This window comes from Carex rostrata, chromosome 1 (assembly GCF_964058835.1).
Source record: "Carex rostrata chromosome 1, lpCarRost1.2, whole genome shotgun sequence".
In the NCBI taxonomy this organism is placed as follows: Eukaryota; Viridiplantae; Streptophyta; class Magnoliopsida; order Poales; family Cyperaceae; genus Carex; species Carex rostrata.
In genome coordinates this window covers 13,910,618-13,929,773 of record NC_135918.1, presented here as the reverse complement: position 1 = coordinate 13,929,773, position 19,156 = coordinate 13,910,618, and the positions used below count along the sequence as shown (strand labels likewise).

The following is a 19,156-nucleotide window of genomic DNA, read 5'->3' as shown; positions in this document are numbered from 1 at the left end:
TTTTAAACAGATAATAGAGAGCCTCTATGGTTCAGGTCATCTCCTTCTAAATTATGTAAAGTATAATTTCGGCGTCTCTCTATTCGCATACGGTACTGTCATTGCCGCATGCGATATAGATTGTTCTGCAGAGTGAAATGAGTTTGATCAACTAATATAATAATCCAAAAAAATATCGAGCATATTTTCTAAATAATAAAAATTGAACGGACAAGATTAAAGTGTTTTATGTTAATTTGCACTCAATCCCTCAATTAATTTAAAATATATAAAACATGACTTTAAACATTGTAAGTTTGTAATTACAAGTTTATTTTTAATTAATTACTAAAAATATTTGAAGATCAAAATCATGTATAATCACTTATGTTATTTTATAATTATATAATCAATTATTTGGTGAGACTAATTTACACAAATTCAAGTTGAAGTTTACCCAAGTACGTGTTTTACTTTCTGTCAACAAAATTTATCAAATATTCAAAATTGGTATGTTACATAATCGGTCTTGAAATATCACATTATTTGGTGAAAAAAATTACATTGTAATTTAATTCAGTAGTTATCTTACTAAAAAAAAAAATTGAAGTGAATGTGGGCATGTACAACACATTTGAGATATTTTTGGAAAATAATGTAGTTTCTCAGATGCCTTTAATTTGTACCTCATTCTCATTTGCAACGCAAATATGTGGTGATATTTCATTGTTAACTAGATTTTGAATATTTGTAATATTTTTCAGACATATGATTAGTTGCTCCCTGATCTATGAACCATTTATCTTTATTTATGACTAAATATTTTTCAGACATATTATATATTTTTGGCTCTGGAAGAAGATTTTGGACAGTTTTAGGGTCTGCAGAAATTCCCTCTGTTCTGGGTGGCTGCCGAGATATTGGTTAAGTTCAGGGTCCGGATCATAATTTTTACTGGGCTTTGCCTTAAGTTAAACCCTACTATTTTGGTTATTTTAAGGGCCTGAATTAGAATTATTCCTAGAAAACTTTTTAGCAGCGCAATTATTGATAAAATTAAGGTCCGGAGAGTAAAACTTACCTTCTACCTGTTAATTTCTGCTCCCCAACTGTCTGCCATTAGAATTCCATCCAAGCTTAGTGAGCAGCTTACCGATTTGCACAATTATGCGCGTCGGAGTTGTTCATCGCTGAATCCGTTCTTAGCGCTTCTGCCTTGTGTGGGGATTCGCTGATTCTCCCCTTTTTGTTCGCTGGTCGCAGGTGAGGTTGCAGGAACCAGCAAGAAATTTTAGTGTGTCCATTTCGGTGGCAGTGAACGCACCTTACACCCGAGTTTGCTCCATATTTTTCTCTCCCCCTTCCGTCAGCACTCTGGCCTCCACTAGAGGTTGCTTGATTGAACTTGGGCTTACCGGTGAGGTTTCCGACTGCTGCCAACATGTTGCCAGACATCTCAGATGTTACCTCGCCATCGATCGTGGTTTGGTTTTCACTCATGACGCCAATTTTGATTTATCTCTGAGCAGATCTGGGCCCTCCCTATTGTAATTAATTGGTTCATAAGTTGATCGTCTTCTTCTTCCTCAGCGAAAACAGGAGAGTGAATCGAAAAAGCAAATGAGTTCCATGGGAGAGATGAGGTTGTTTGACGCGCACTGCCACCTCCAAGACGTCCGGATTGCCACTGTTGTTCCCCGCCTCATCCGTACAACAATTGACTCCGGCGTAGTGTTTTTCTCGGTCAACGGTATGTCTGAGGTAACTTAAGCTTTATCTTCTACACTTTTTGTGGGTAAGAATATTTATACTTGGAGAAGATCAGTATAAATAAACTGAAGAAATGCTGTCAAGCTACTTCATGCAAGAGGAGGAACTCATAAGTGATATCTCGGACTATTTTCTTGGTCAAATTTGATAAGAATGATTTATTTAATTCTGAAGAATATTTTTGTCTGATCCTTTAACTGATCTATTGAATTAACAGAGTTTATAACTCTGGTTGGCATTCTATGTTTGGTTACTATTATATGGGACACACAGAAATAGCATATTCTCAGTTTTCACAATAGAATACTGGAATAATAGAGAGAATTTGAGCTTATTAGAGAAGGGAAGTCGTGACAAATCTCAAACAGCTATTGAGTTGCCAATTTATCTGTTGAATAAGAAAATATCTTTAGTCTTTTTGCCCTGTAATCATTTAAATTACTTTTTGATGGCATAGAAAGACTGGCATGTGGTGAAGCAGATGTCTGATGAGTACCCCTCTATCATTCCTTCCTTTGGCTTGCATCCGTGGCAAGTACCACCTCCTCTTTTACAGACACTGTTTGAATTAGAGATAATGAAGATCAATTTTTATTATTTAATTAGACAATTATTAAACAGAGAAGTGCAGATTAGCTTCAGGTCTTTATTTTTTATTTTTATTAAATAGAGATTATATAGGTATGATCAAAATTAGTATCTTAATTTGTGTTCAGGTTTGTCGCTGGGAGATCTACTAATTGGTTTGATACACTGAAGGGTTTCTTCATCGACACACCTTATGCTGCTGTTGGTGAGGTACAATCGATCCCTTATATATATGATGAAAGTTCAAACTTACAAAATTTGCTTTTATGAAGCACATTTTCACAAAGCAGTTCCCTCTGCAGATTGGTCTTGATAAGAGTCCACATGGGAAAACCATTGATTTCACCAAGCAGGTTATATTTCATGTTATTTCTGATTATTAAATCTGTTGTGTGACTTCTGAGCAACTTTGTTGTAAAGTAAACATCAAATATTCCAATAATAGGTTGAAGTTTTTCAACAACAACTCAAGCTTGCTAAGGAGTTACAGAGACCAGTTTCTGTCCATTGTGTTAGTGCGTTTGGGGACCTCTTGAAAATTTTGAAGTCAGTTGGGCCTTTCCCAGCAGGTGTAATTCTTCACTCTTACAGGGGATCTGCTGAAATGGTGCCAGCACTTTCAAATTTAGGTTCCTACTTCTCATTTTCTGGGCATAACACTTCCATGAAAGAAGAAACGGTGAAGAAGATTCTCAAATCAGTAAGTAACCAACCCCCCACCCCCCACCACACACACACACCCCACCACACCCAAATTCACATCATCTGAATATCTCAAATTTTGATTTGATATGTGGAAAGTCCAAATCGTTTAGATCCTTTCTCCACAAATCTCAAAGCACAATAATACTGACCTCCTGCATTCCGAATAGGCACCAAAAGAGATTTGGCCCGGCTTTAGATAAACTGGAAGTTTGGGATATCTTACAGGATACGAACTCCCACACACACACCCGGCTTCCTCGATACCCGTGCTACCATCAAAGGCAACATACAAAAGAAAAAGGATAGGAAATAAAGATCATGCATCTGAGTTTTTTATTTTGTCTTTTAGGTACCCAAGGACAGAATTCTAATAGAAACTGATGCCCCTGATGGGTTGTCAAACTTCGATAAGGAATCTTCGATACCTGTCCCTGACGTTGCTGATGCGTCTCTAAATCATCCAGCAAACATTCACATTGTGAGACTGCATGTTTGATAATGATTTACAATATATACTTTACTGATGATGAATAAGTGAGCATATGTTTATTTGTTGCAGGTGTTGGAGTTTATGTCAATGGTACTCGAGATGACAAAGGAGGAAGTTGCTGAGCTGAGTTATCAAAATGCAGTTTGTTTATTCTCCTATCCTGGATCCAAAGTGATATCAGAATTTTGAAATTTTTGAAGATATCTTTCTTATGTTCAGGGGCGGATTTAAAAGGGGACTAAGTGTGGCTTAGTCCCACTTACGGTTCCAAAAGTTCTAGGCTGTGTAATTTTGCTATTTTTAATAAAATTCTATTGCTTGTCTCGTCCTATTTAATGAGGTATTTGTTTAATTAAAGTAACAAATATGTATGACTCTAAATATATTTTGTTGAGTATTAATTTTTTTACCGAATTTTGGCTCCTATTTGTTCTCTGGCGTGGTCATGTTTATAGTTTATACAATCTGTGTTTATAGTTTATACATTATTGAGGATAGTGCTGTCCAAGTTACAAAGATGATAACTGGAATACCTTCTTTTGGTCTCGATGAAAATGCTTACGTACGTGTCTTTTTATTGGTTCATTGATTAGTGAAGGGGACTGGTTATCATATTTGCTAATTAATGAATTTGAGAGGGGGGAATACATAATTTGTAAGTTTTTACGGGGTACGTATATGAAATTCTTTGATTTTGAGACTTAAGTCAGTCAGTTCTTTAGATATAGCTCGACTGTTCTCTTGGATGTAATTCGTACTTTTTGTAAGGTTTGTTTGTGGTCATTGATACCAGCTCTTTGGTACCACTTGACACAATGATTTCAATGAAAATCAGTGGGTTCTTGCATTTTTATAAAAAAAAAAGAAATTCTAAATTAAAAGTCCACTTATGAAATATCTATTATTGTAATGTATAAGATCAATATATATTCTGCTTTTATATATCTAATAACAACTGTGCTTTCTTATATTGACATAAAATTATACACAAGTTTGAATAAATTATATGCAAACCTAAACTTTTATTTTGGGGAAGTACTGCAAAGGTGCCAAATTTGAAATAATAACTACTAGTATTGTGCCAAATTTGAAATGATAGCTACTAGTATTAGTATTAGTATTAGCACAAATTAAAAAGACATTATAGTTGTTTCTAGAATCCTCAGCTCTCCAGCATCTTGTATGCATTTTGGTCCAAATTTCTAAACAAAAAAAAAAAATTGTTCATTCGGTTTATGAAATGAGAATCCAACACTAATTGGAATTAGAATTAGTAAATCATTTAGCCAAGTTACTGAGATGAATTAGAATTAGTAAATCATGAAAAAATAGGACTAAATCTTCGTTAGAGATAATTATATTACATAATACTATATTAGCTAGACAATGATTAATTGAAAGAAAGATATACACATAAAATTCCAGATCACAAAACAAATACGAATTGCCAAAATATAGAGAATAGAAGACGGAATGCTATCCTCTGCGGAGTTTTTCCGTGCGGAGCTTTTAATCTAGTCCGTTCATTTCGGATTGGACGGACTGGATTAAGGGTTCACCAAATTTTGAGTTTTTTTAAAATTCGGGCAAGATCTGATCTGGTCCGTTCGATTCGAAACGAACAGACCAGATTAAAAGCTCCACACAGCTCCGCACGGAAAAACTCCGCAGATGATACTTTCCCACAGAAGACATGGCTGAAAGCGAACAGATTATGGAAACATATGAAAAAGAAAAGTTTCGAAATTGTATTGTTAGAAAGAAGAGAGAGCGAGTTGAATAAAGCAATTTCTTTAAAATAAAATATTTTCTAAATTAAATTATTGTACATCTTAAAAATTAAAAGAAACTATAGCATGTTGAATCTGAAATTGGGAATAAAAATCAGATGTAGATGCTCTGAAAAAGATTTACGCATGTAATCTATAGTATGTCTTGCAACGCAATCAAGAAAATTAAAGGAAACAAATTGTGAGAAATGACAAACCAAATTAACTAATCCAGCTGATTCCTTTGCCAATTTGAAAACATAATCTATTTACCAATCAACACCAAAACATCCATTTTTTTTTTCTGCATCAGTTTTTACTTCATGTACATATACCAAAAATATACTCCAGAAAAGAGAAGAAATTAATTTTATTGTCATGACCAACTATTTAGTGCCTAAAACTATTAACTAATTATCATTTTGTCCAATCAATTTGAAAACATAATATTTTGGTTCAATGGATCAAAACTCTATTCAAATCCCTCACAAAATATCTATGAATCAAGGGGACCAAACTCTTAGTTTACTCCTCTCCACCTTAGATGTTGACTAGTCAACACCTGCTCCATATCAGATGTCTCATTCCCACAATTAATTTTCGTTGACCGAGGTCAAGTCAAACTTATTTTGTCCATAAAATTCAAACCGTAAGTCCGTTTTGTAAGTTCCACATATCCACGCGATCGTTGAATCAAACTTTATCTATTGGGACGATCAAATTGACTAAAAGGATAAGTTTTATCAACATCTTTCTTTTATTTAATCATATTAAACAATTTCTCAATTAATTTTGTACATCATATATATGTACTAAATTAACTCGTCCTTTTTGTGCAAACTAACACTTATATTTTGAATGAGCATATCGTATTTTTATCATAGCTAATGAGAGTTATCAGTTAATTACCGATTTTTTTATTTATATCCAAAAAAAAATATAAATTTAAAAAACTAACCAAACGTCGCGTCCATTTCGAAAACTACCCAAACCAGAAAAAAAATTTCCGGTTTCGACACCAATTTCCGGTAAATGAATATTAAAACCGGAAAAAAAATTTCCGGTAATGAATTTTTGAAAAAAAAAATTTCCGATTTTAAGTTCCAAAACCGGAATAATTTTTTCCGGTTTTAGGATTTTTTTTTTAGGAAAATTTTTTTTTTTAGGAAATTTTTTTTTTCGGATTCTTTTTTTTTTTTCATTTTTCAGTTTTTAGAATTTATTTATTTTTTGTATTGAAGTATTACAAATATTTAATATTTTAAAAAAAAAAATAGATGGAATACTATATAATTTGATTTATTCGAAAGACTACTACAAATAATCCGGATCAACATTTTTCATGCCGGATTTGAAAATAATTTGAAAATACCGATCGTTGAATGCCTACCGTTGAACGAAAATTTAAACTGAATTTTTGAGGCACTAAATGATATTTTTTTTAAAATTTTGATGCTCCGGATGCCTCTCACGATGCCCGAGAGTTACCCCCGGGCAAAATTCAGATCTGTCTCGTTCTCCCCTTTCCGAAAAGTGGTCATACGCGCAAATCCGACTTTCCTAGCCCAAGTTATGGCCGTTTAAAGTTTTTTTGAAAGCTGACCTTTGAAAATTCATAACTAACTGTAGAAAAATTCAAATAAATTGAAATTTGTGTTAATTCTGTTGGTGTAATCACTTTTGCAGTTTGATCCTTGTATGAATCCAAATTTGCTGATTTATCCGCAGGGATCAAATTTGATATATATACACATATCTCTCCTCCTTATTAAGGAGCTTAATGTCTAGATCCTGCAAGGGTCCTGATTTACTGTTTTTTTTTTTTCAGAATGATGCTTAGCCGTTGAATTTTCAGATCGCACATAGATGAATTTTCCAAATTATGAGCTTAAACACTTAAGTATGCATTGGTCGCGTCGCATATGATCCCAGTGTTGCGCCGCATATGATCTCAGTGCCCGTAGATCGCGTGCCCATGGACGCACCTGCGGACCGAGCCTGTGCACCGCGCACCCTTTTTCTTTTTTTTCTGCTGAAGGCGGGATTCGAACCCAGTTGGGTTCTGTTGGTGCCAAAATTCTTACCACTACACTAGAGTTCACATGTGTTATCTTGTAGATAAATATAGTATTTAACTATTTTTCTCTACAAATTTGATTTAAATTATCCCTCCTCCTTATTAAGGAGCTTAATGATTTCTACTACATAATTTGCTCCCGTTGCCATGCACGGACACGATTACTAGTGATACATATATATACATATATTATATTATATATACATATTTTATATTATATATACATATATATACACATATATATACGAGGTTGGTTAGGATCAAAGTGGTAGTTCCTGAGCTTTGGTGCTACCAATTCGTTTTTCAATTTTCAAAGTTCAAAACATCGATCCGAACCGTTCAAGTTGTTCTCTATATTAAAATGTGCTTGGAGACCAAATTTCACATTTTTCTGAATTTTTTTACTATTTATTAAGCTACTTTGAAAACAGCTGATCCAATGGTGGCTTCTGATTTTACTGTTTTGTTAAGCCACCGTTGAATCAGCGATTTTCAAAGTGGCTTAATAAATAGTAAAAAAATTCAGAAAAATGTAAAATTTGGTCTCCAAGCACATTTTAATATAGAGATAAACTTGAACTGTTCGGATCGATGTTTTAAACTTTGAAAATTAAAAAATAAATTGGTAGCACCAAAGCTCAGGAACTACCACTTTGATCTTAGCCAACCTCTATATATACATATATTATATTATATATACATAGAGGAGGGTTCCAATGCCTCGTTCTTTTCATACCTCATATTTTATATTTTCGTTTTCAAAGTCCAAATTGTCGATCCGAACCGTTCAACAAAATATTTATACTAAAATATGCATGGAGATGAAATTTTATATTTTTTGGATTTTTTTTGCTATTTTTTAAGATAGGTACAAAATCACTATTTTTGAACCGTTCAAAAAACAGTGATTTTCTACCCATCTTAAAAAATAGTAAAAAATTTTCAAAAATTATAAAAGTTCATCCCTAACCATATTTTAGTATGGATATCATGTTGAACGGTTCGGATCGACAATTTAGACTTTGAATATGAAGAAAATGAAAATATAAAATATGAGGTATGATGAGGTATAAAAAAAATGAGGCATTGGAACCCTCATTTAGTGCTTCAAAAATTCAGTTTAAGTTTTCGTTCAACAGTAGGCATTCAACGATTGGTATTTTCAAAGTCCAAACAGTCGATCCAAACCGTTCAACATGATGGATATTTTAAAATGTGCTTGCATATCAAATTTTATATTTTTCTAAATTTTTTACTATTTATTAAGATGGGTACAAAAATTCAATGGTCTGAATATAGCGATTTTGTTAAATACTTAATAAATAGTAAAAAAAATTCAAAAAAAATATAAAATTTGATATGCAATCACATTTTAACACACATATATATATATATATATATATATATATTATATTATATATACATATACATATATTATATTATATTATATTATATTATATATACATATACAATATACATATACATATACATATACATATACATATACATATACATATACATATATTATATTATATTAATTTTCTTACGACCGTAAAAAATTCGGCATGAAAAATGTTGATCCTGATTATTTGTAATAGTCTTTCGAATAAATCAAATTATATAGTATTCCATCTATTTTAAAAAAAGATATATTAAATATTTGTAATACTTCAATACAAAAAATAAATAAATTATAAAAACTGAAAAATGAAAAAAAAGAATCCAAATTTTTTTTTTCCTAAAATAAAAAAAATGCTAAAACCGCAAAAAATTATTCTGATTTTAATATCCATTTACCGGAAATTTTTTTTCCAAAAATTGGTGTTGAAACCGGAATTTTTTTTTCTGGTTTGAGTAGTTTTCGAAATGGACGCGAAGTTTGGTTAGATTTTTAAATTTATATTTTTTTTGGATATCTATGTTCAAAGATAAAGTGTAACTAAGGCTAGAATTAAAAAAAAAATCAATTATGGATCTTGTTAGTTTTGATATGTGACCTCAAATAAAAACATATATATTTAGCAGATTTTTTTTTTTTTTCAATCAGACTATTTTATCCATGTCTTCAAAAGATCACCAAACAGAGAAACAAAACAGATAAAAGAGAAAATATAAAGCAAATCCAAATTGATTCATGACAGTGTTTTAAAATGTTTTCTTTATTTATGGTTAATTAAACTAAAATTTAAAAGTCAGTAACTTGCACAAATAAAATGCCAAATAATCGAGTTATATTACACGTGTGAAATATGACACAATTATGTTTTCTTCTTTTCTTTTTCTTGCAATTTTTTATTAAATTTTCTCAAATATCTTATTTATTATTATTTAATAAAATTGTATAAATATCATTATATAGTCCGGACTTTGTTTTTCTTTATTTCCCCTTTTTTGATAAAATATATCTATTCCATTCAACTCAAATTTTTTCAAACCTTTATCTATAGTACCAAGCTAAACATATACTATATGTATCATAAATTTTGTGTTATTTAAACAAACTATATGCACAACTAACACATGAGTTATTCTTATTTACATTATGTTTGACTGTTTACATGAACTGGCTGCATGAGATAGTCGTATGCAAGAAATGCAATTTGTTTTACACGTGTATGTTTAATTATCTCGCTCATGAATTTTGTGTCTTAGCATTTTCTTGGGCTGCCTGAATTTTGCAAGCTGCACATGCATTCCGCTCATATAGAGAGAATCCATGGCTCCCAGCCCACAAAAATATCTAATAAAATATTATATTCCAACACATCACAAAAATCTAATAAAATATTATATTCCAACACATCAATATTCCAGATGCATGGTACGTACGGTGCAAACGGATCGGATAGTGGTAGAACCATATCCGTATCTGTTTTTATTTTCCGAATACGGATATAGATTGGATATTAGACGGATACGGATAGAATATCGAATATCCGTAGATATATACATAAATATTATACATAAATATTTTCATAAAATATACAAAACTATATGGTATATATCCACTATTCGGATACGGATAATTAAAATTCAAAACTATATCCGTATCCGTATCCGCACGGATATTCATATATTGGCTATTCGTATCTAATTTTCAGATACAGATCCGGATACGGTCGGATATTATCCGATTCATTTGCGGAAACAGATTAGAACAAAACAAACTAAAATTGAGGAAATAAACCTATTGGTGTCATTATTAACGAAAATTACACATGTTTATACACAAGTTCTATTCCATATAAAATATGTAGATATTCTAAAATATTTAAACTAAAATGAAAGAAATGAAGCAGTGATTGAACCAAACAAAATATAAATCGTATTGTTCTGTTCTGTTGATCTCCTAGTAAATTTCTTTGTGTCATTAATTTTGAATAAACACTGCAGGCGAGGAATTTAGATCAAATAGAAAATTAAACAAAACAATTAATCAAGAGAATTTCTACAAAAAAGCGCTCCAATTAATGTCATAACAACTCTTTTGTTTATTATAATATAATGTCAATGATTAAATTTTGCCTCCGTCTTTGTTTCATTGTGGAATAATTTGATTACACCCCCCCCCCCCCCCCCCCCCCCCCCCCCACACTAACATTTATAGCTACTTATTTAAATTTTAAGAAGCTATCTTAAAATATTAATTTGTATTTGTTATATCGTATAGTATGATATTAATTTTGGACCCTGATAACAATCCCCGCAGGTCTATCCCCGCAAAAAACCCCGCACAAACTGCCAAAAATATCATAGGGGGGACTGCCCAGTCATTAATGCTCCGCAGAAACTGTTAGTATTTAACTTGAAGCATCAAAGTATTTTTTTCTTGAATCCGCAAAGTATTAATCCCTATGCAATGATCTCTATTTAGGAAAGGATAAATCAACCCATGAGTTGTCTCCGCACAAAATTTCCTTTTTTTTTGAATCGTCCCCGCACAACTGGGGACCATTAAATAAGCAATCCCCTCATAAATACTTGTCATTTATCGCCGCACAAATTTTCCTTTTTTTTCTGGATTGTCCCCGCAAAACTGGGGACCATTAAATAAACAATCCCCTCACTCAATAATAAATACTTCTCAGACATAAGGATAAATATTTTATGATACATTGATAAATACTATATGTTACATGGATAAATACTTATCAGACATAATTGCAACTTTTAGTACAATATCAATGATAAATACTTCTCAGACATAAGGATAAATACTTTATGATATATGGATAAATACTATATGTTACATGAATAAATACTTCTCAGACATAATGATAAATACTTTATGATATATGGATAAATACTATATGTTACATGGATAAATACTTCTCAGACATAATTGCAACTTACAGTAAAACATCTGCGACAATGATAAATACTTCTCATATATAATCGTAAATACTTGTCAGAACAACGATAAATACTTTCTTGAACTTTGTTCTTGAACTTGTCAATAAGTAATGTTTAATCAAATCAAAGTATTATCATGTCAGGGACAATGATAAATACTTCTCAGACATAAGGATAAATACTTGTCAGAACAATGATAAATACTTTCTTGAACATCAATAAACATATTAATATTTATTAGCGGGAATTGTTATTAAAGGATAGTATAATTAATGCGTGGATTGTTATTAGAGGACAGTATAATTAATGTGGGGATTGTTAATTAATGCGGGGATTGTTATTAAAGGGCAATAATTAATGCGGGGATAAATGGAAATTCTTAGAGGAATTAGTGCGGGGATAAAAGGCAATTAAGGGAGTTAATTTGGAGAGAGAGAGTGCGGGGTTAAATGGGGGGACAGGGTTGAGGGGATTGTTATAATTATTCATTAATTTTATACATAAATAAAATAGATGATGTAAAAATCATTGTGTTTGTGTTAATTAGTTATGAGAGCTTTGAAACTATTTACCTTATGAATGACAGTATATGAATGCATTAATTAGTGTTTTGGTGGTATTGTTATCAATCAGTACGCAGCGGCATACATGCAGACGGATCCAAACTTGACTCAGTATACGGACAGATTCGAACTCAGATCTAGTATGCGGATGGATCTGTCCGCGTACTGAGTCTGAGTTCGGATTAGGGATTCGTCCGCAGACTGAGTCTGAGTTCGTGATGGAATCTGAATTCAGAATAAACGGGTGGTATTCATTTAATTCTGATTTTTTAGGTTGGTAATAAAAAAAAATTTCGGCTTTTTTTAAATAATAATTATACATGCAAATATACGTGACATGCGATACGACACACAACCCACGCTTGTGTCGTTCGGCGATGTAACCGTGTTGGATCACGCCTCTTTTACATCTGATCATAACTGCAAGTGAGTATTGTTATTGTTGCTTTGAGATTTGTGCTAAAAGGATTTGAACAGTCCCGAAAACCCGAATCAGGATCACTTCAAATTCATATCAATCCATTTCGAAAGAAGAAAGAGAGACAGAGCGGGTAGGAGGGACAGAGAGGCGGATAGAGGAAGCACAGGTGTTCGACGAAATGCTGGCAGTGGTACTCCTGCATTGCCCGTGTAGGCTTCCGCTTGGGACCTCACTCCAAGCACCATCTTTCTAATGGTCTCATCTCTTTTCTTCTTTCCTATTGCATTACATTTATGGACCTTAACTTTTGAGTTACATGGTGAGTTCCTAGAAATGCAAAGTTCTAAGAAGCATTTCATCAAACAGTTCATGTACAACCCAAAGTGCGAAATATTTTACACAACACAATACTAAATGTGCAAACAAAAAAACAAAATTGCTACGTGATGGAAGCAAGATGTGGATTACATCTGAGAATGCTATGTTGTAAGGGGCATTTCATTGAACAATACCTGTGCAACCCAAGTGTGGGATGCCTTTGCACAACACATTACTGTCTGATGAACCAAGATGCACCGTTATGAAACTGGTACATCCAGCTCAAACTCATACCATGAATTAAAGGATGCAAAGCAACAAACATGCAAGAGGCCAGTTCTGATAACAAGTTAACAACATCCATCATATCATGTGACAACATAGCATAAAAAACAAATATAAGGTAAAAGAAACATAAAACCTTAAACTAAGAGAGATGAGAGATATCAGTGTTCCTTCTCAAAGGCTAACTTTCCCTAGAAAAATTTGAGGGATAAAGTTTACCTAAAGGAGCCGGGGCGAGCTGCGCGACAGAGCTTAGTGAGATGAAAGGGGTTGGCACACAGAAAGGTGAGGGAGGCGGCAAAGAGGGAGGGAGAGAGACTCGGCTGAGAAAGCAAATTTGAGGGAGAGGAAGGAGGAAGAGATCAGTTGGATCAGCTCAAGAGGCATCGAATATCAACTTCAATAACAACTAATTAACTATCCAATTAGCACACTCATATAGAAAGTCGCAGGTTTGACACAAGTTGAAAAAATCTCTTATGGCTCTTCTTCTTTACTGAAATAGAAGAAAAAACAGTGGTCATAATTGGATAAGATCACCATGTCCACTGCTTCAAGATCATGAGTTGCTTCCTTTTGCAGCTAAAAGAAATGCATTTGATGATCCTTAAACTTCCTTAATGCGAAAAATATGTGGCCTACATCGATTTTCATATCCAAGTCAAAATATGACAGAAATTTGTTATCATTTTAATACTTAATTAATCTTTTTCTTGTTCGGCTTACTCGGGGCTCAATTAAGGTATGTATAAATTAACCTTCAAAATGGAATCCTAGTTGAAACCATACTATCCTTAGTTTGTATGTACTATCCAATATGATTTATTGTAAAGATCAATAGTAAAAAAGACTACATTGAACCATTGTTAACAGCTGGTATGAAGTGGCAATATCGATCATATGGCAAACCTACCAGTGTAGAATTTCTGAATTGATTGTTTTACTTGAAAGAAGTTTCTAATCCCATTCTGATTTTCTGTACAGATAAAAAGTAACATAGCATATAAGGTTGATAAGGATACTATCCTCAAATATCTAATAAATATGGCAAGAAAGCAAAATAAATAATATAGAAAATACCTTGTAGGTACATTTTGCTGTATTGCAAGAGCACCATTCCCTTAACCTAGGGCCAGTAAGTGTTGTCAAATCTTGATTCTAGTGGTGAATTACTCACGCGGCAGTAAATTAATCCAAGTAACCACTAGGTTCATGACCATTATCATCATCATTGTTATTCTGGGTCTGTGAAATTGTTTCCTCTTCATCTTCTTCGGTTTCATATAAATCCTCTTCATCTTCTTCAGATTCATATATGTCCTGTTGAGAAACAAGAATAATCAACACAAGATTAAGGAATGATAGAAAGTAATAGCCTCAGACCCGTTTGGGTTTGTATCCATCATTGGCTATTTTTTGGAAAAAGCTACTGTAGAGAAAAAAAAAGCAACTCAACTGTTTAGAATTTACCGTAGTAAACAAATAGGCAAACGTTAGATAGGATATAGGCTTCCGCTACCTTTTCTTTTATATGAGTTACTACTCTCCATTGTAAATCAGAACAAATGATAAGAACAATCCTTTGTTCATCATAATCTGTCTAAAAAACATCATCCTCTTCCTAAATTAAGCTTTGAACTTTTAAATTTTAATTAAGACAGCAAAGGTCAATCCGGTTGGCACAATATCATACAAAATTCATCCTAGATGTATGCACTGTCGTTTGTACAACCAGTTTAATTTAATTAATTAGAGCATAAACAGATGCATCGATCCATGACAACTCATATGGAACAGTATCATATGGCATGACTACCAGAAAAATACAATTCCTGAGTTGAATGGTATGCATGGAATAAAAAACAAAGGAAAGAATTATAGAAATTAAGTACGTAGATGATGGTAGTCTCATCAATTATCTAACAACGATATTATAGAATAATAGGACCTAGAAAGTACCTTGTAGTTTATTCCATGTTGCAAGCACCAATCCCTTAACCCGGGGCAATTAGAAATCTCAACATTGCAAGGTTCTACTTCTACAGGAAGCAACTCATCTGCCAATACTTGCAATTTGAAACAGTTTGAAATCTTTAAACTTCTGAGTGAAGCAAGGTTTGTCAACCCCAACAATGGGCTCCAATATGAAAAAGTAACCATAAACGAGCGTAGGTTCTGACAATTATCGATGGAAAGTTTGACCAAGGATTTTAGGTTTTCTATTCCAGGCATAGATACTAGCTCATCGCATCGAGAAATTTCCAACTCTTCAAGTTCTAATGGCAGTGACTCTTCTATTAAATATGTCAAACTATAACATAAGGTAAAATTCAAATACTTCAGTTTGCATAGGCTGCCAATCCATTCTGGAAATGTAACGCCACCGTAACCATATATTTTTAGCTTGCTAAGATTAGGGTGAGGCTGGAGACTAACCATCACCGAAAAATAACTTTGATCATCAAGATATATGTCCTCACCACTTTCGGTGATCAACTCAAATACATTGCCACGCATGTACCGATCAAACCGATCAACATGATTATCAAAGGATAGCATCAAGTGCTTTAAATTACGCATACTCACAAGGTTAGCACATTCGACATCTATTAAATAGGGAATATTTTTCAATCCAATTAGACAAAGATATCCTTCCAGGTCAGGAAAATCCTTTAACCATCCTATTGTCTTGCAATGTTTGAGATCCACAAATAGTGTTTGAGTTAGTCCGTATTTGCTCAAGCTAGGTGGTAAATAACTGATACCAGTCTGACTGATAGAAAGAGTTTGAAGATTTGTTAGGCTCCCCATGTCACTAGGAAGCTCTTCAACTAGGAAGCAACCAGTAAGATAGAGTTCCCTCAAGGCCTTTAATTGACATAGGGACGCAGGCAATTTTTTGAGGTCAAAACAACAATAAAATGACAGCATTTCTAGACTAACTAGATTTCCTATGTTGTTTGGTAACTCTACAAGATTACTAGTGCAAAGAGTTAGACTTCGCAAGTTGTAAAGGGAGCTTATGGATTCAGGTAGCATTTCAAAGAGTTGACCACCAATTGAAAGTTTACGAAGATGTTTCAAATTACCAACAGAGGAAAGAGATTCAAATTCACAATCACAGCCTCTGCATATTTGTAGAGTTCTTAATTTTGGTGCCATTGAAACGTTAAAAGTACTGAATAAGTTTTTGACATGCTCACCTATAATAAGTGTGCGCAGAGCAGCAAACTTGTCCAAGGGAATAGGATCTATTAGGTTCACAGAATCACTTATATACAAATGGTACAGTACATTAGGAAAAATTGGGAGCTTACCAACCTCAATTGAATAGCAACTATTTTTGGAGTAAAGTTGTGCTAAATCATGAACTATATCATGCAACTTAAACGGTTGCTGCATAGTAGTGTGCCCCTTATATAGGAGTTGTCTTTCAAACAAGGACCTCTGGCATAGCTGCTGTGTATATTCAAAACCAATCTCTCTTGCAGTCTTGTTTCCTTTAGACTTAATAAAACCCTGGTATATCCATAATTTAACCAAATATTCTACACTATAGAGGTTATCTTTAGGAAACATGGCACAATATAGAAAACACGGCTTTAGGTATGTCGGAAGGCGTGTATAGCTTAATTTAAGAGGTGTATATATCTCATTGCTAGCATTAGACTCCCATAGATCACTTTCTAAAATATCTCTCCAACTCTCTTCTTCCGCCTCATGCCTCAAAAGGCTAGCAATTGACTTCACAGCCAAAGGCAACAATCCACACTTGTTCATGATTTGCTTACCAATTTCTACCAACTTTGGGTCCTTATTCTGTTGTACTCCACCAAATGCAAAATGTTCGAACAATTGCCAACACTGTTCAGCTGATAAATTGCCAATAATGAATGTTGGCTCTGTTTGCATGACTTGCGCCACATGATCGTTCCTTGTTGTAACTAGGATTTTTACAAATGTTGCTGATATAAAAGGAGCCTGAAATAAATCCCAAAGACTCTTATTCTCATTCCACACATCATCAAGGACCAAAAGTACCCTTTTTCCACTTATCTCCTTACAAATTTTTTCTTGCAAAGCACTCAAATTTGTAAGATCACACTTTTTTCCTGTAATAGACTCCACTGATTCTTTGGTGAGCCTTTCAACATTGAAATCCTCTGATACGCATATCCACCCAAATTTATCAAACCTTTGTCGGATTCTTTGATCCTTGTAGGCAAGTTGTGCCAGGGTTGTTTTGCCAATGCCCCCCATGCCAACAATTGTCACCACCGAAACAATATCACATTCAGAGGACAACAAAACAATCAACTCCTCCTTTTCCATCTCTCGCCCAAAGATATTCGACTCAACTACAAAGTGGCTTGTTGGAGCTATCAATTCGTTGTTGCAACGCTTGGGCCCATCTCCCTCTGACAGTTGAAGTGCTATCCTATCATTCGCAATCTCATCAAATTTGCTCCTTATTAGCTGAATTTGATCGAGCATGTTGTATGGAACCTGGAAAGTTATAATCACCGTGAGAGTGTATTACTATAATATTCATGCACACAGATAATACTAGTTATATAGTTCAGGCCTTTTGCTAGATTTTCCTGGTTGTAATGTGGTTTTTATTGAGTCATCATATTTCCTATGGCACGCCATATCCAGCTGGTACCATGTATTTGTATATAGCTCTACATTCAGAGGTGGAACTAAAAGATTTAGATATAAAATTTAAAATGCATAATGCTCGGTCCGGACTTCAACCCAAGTCTCCACAATAACAAATTAAAATTCTAACTACTAGACTACAATCACAGATGTGATATGTGGGAGCTGAACTATATAATTTTTTTAAGAACGATAAAATTTCAATATACATTATTAAAAAAGTTAAAATCACGAGGGTGGCTATGCCCCCCTAATCTATACATAGATAATCTGCGTTATCTACATTGGATCTGATAGTGAGACCAAGAGTAAAAGGTATATTTTATGTTATGTGCTTTTGTGTTGCTAAAAGAGATTTATCTTATCTTACTGACCCTGATTCATGAACACAAAATTTATCACATATACCCTTTACACAAGGAAATTATATGAAATTAATTACCTCAATTTGCTTCCTTTCACGAGAATTTGGTAGAGAAGCATCTCTTGCCTCAACTTGCTCCCGTAAGAGTTCATAGTGATACTCATCCAGCACATCCTCTGCATCATACGCAACTCTATTGAGCTCCTTCAACCAGAGCTTGACTGACAGGTCTGTGACCTCCCTCTGCTCAGCATCATACAACGTGGCCTTGATCCGGTCCAACATCCTCATCAATTTCTCCAATTCAACCTCAATTTGGTTTTGATCTACTGGATGAGATGGGGAAGAAGATGGAACTTGCACAGATGCATTGACAGCAGGCAGCAATTTGGCACCCAAAGAGAGAAGGTTGGAAATCACTCCGCCTAAACCCATTGATCTAAAATTGGAAAGTATCTTTCTCTTGTTCTTCTTCGTGTTGTTGATATGAAAGTATGAAACGATATGACTGGGAGAATGAATTATTAGGGAGTCGGAGAAGACTTGAGAGTCAACTCCAGAATAAAACATATGGCTGTAGCTTTACTTTTCCAATCAATTTTTATTTTATTTTATTTTTGTTTATTATTAGTTCCATTTGTAAGGACAAATTAACAAAGAGTGAGGACAAGGGTATGACACGTGTTGAATAAGATATGGATAAGGGATGGACGTGATAAAAGAATGTCGTACGTCCTTTCACACAGAACAGTGAACACCACCTATTCAATTTGGAACCCAGTGCATTGGGCCGGGAAAAGTGATGTCTCATG

General features: G+C 33.7%; 2 protein-coding genes across 4 annotated transcripts; one reads left to right on the top strand and one right to left on the bottom strand.

The window, feature by feature from the left end:
- The first annotated feature begins 1,095 nt into the window (after positions 1-1,095).
- On the top strand, positions 1,096-3,946 carry LOC144559792 (uncharacterized). 2 transcript variants are annotated; one of them, XM_078308924.1, is made up of 7 exons: positions 1,096-1,729; positions 2,207-2,280; positions 2,466-2,547; positions 2,640-2,690; positions 2,783-3,037; positions 3,392-3,520; positions 3,602-3,946. In XM_078308924.1, the coding sequence occupies exons 2-7, from the start codon at positions 2,231-2,233 to the stop codon at positions 3,719-3,721; spliced, it is 687 nt and encodes a 228-aa protein (XP_078165050.1). In that variant the 5' UTR covers positions 1,096-1,729; positions 2,207-2,230; the 3' UTR covers positions 3,722-3,946. The 2 variants fall into 2 exon arrangements, with proteins under 2 accessions (XP_078165050.1, XP_078165042.1); XM_078308916.1 differs by having other exon boundaries at positions 1,096-1,740.
- A 9,411-nt stretch (positions 3,947-13,357) lies between these two features.
- On the bottom strand, positions 13,358-18,838 carry LOC144559778 (putative disease resistance protein RGA1). Of its 2 annotated transcripts, XM_078308908.1 has the most exons (5): positions 18,423-18,838; positions 15,278-17,824; positions 14,399-14,638; positions 14,232-14,294; positions 13,358-13,814 (listed from the first exon to the last, which is right to left on the bottom strand). In XM_078308908.1, the coding sequence occupies exons 1-3, from the start codon at positions 18,777-18,779 to the stop codon at positions 14,507-14,509; spliced, it is 3,036 nt and encodes a 1,011-aa protein (XP_078165034.1). In that variant the 5' UTR covers positions 18,780-18,838; the 3' UTR covers positions 13,358-13,814; positions 14,232-14,294; positions 14,399-14,506. The 2 variants fall into 2 exon arrangements, with proteins under 2 accessions (XP_078165034.1, XP_078165025.1); XM_078308899.1 differs by lacking the exon at positions 14,232-14,294.
- Positions 18,839-19,156: the final 318 nt, after the last annotated feature.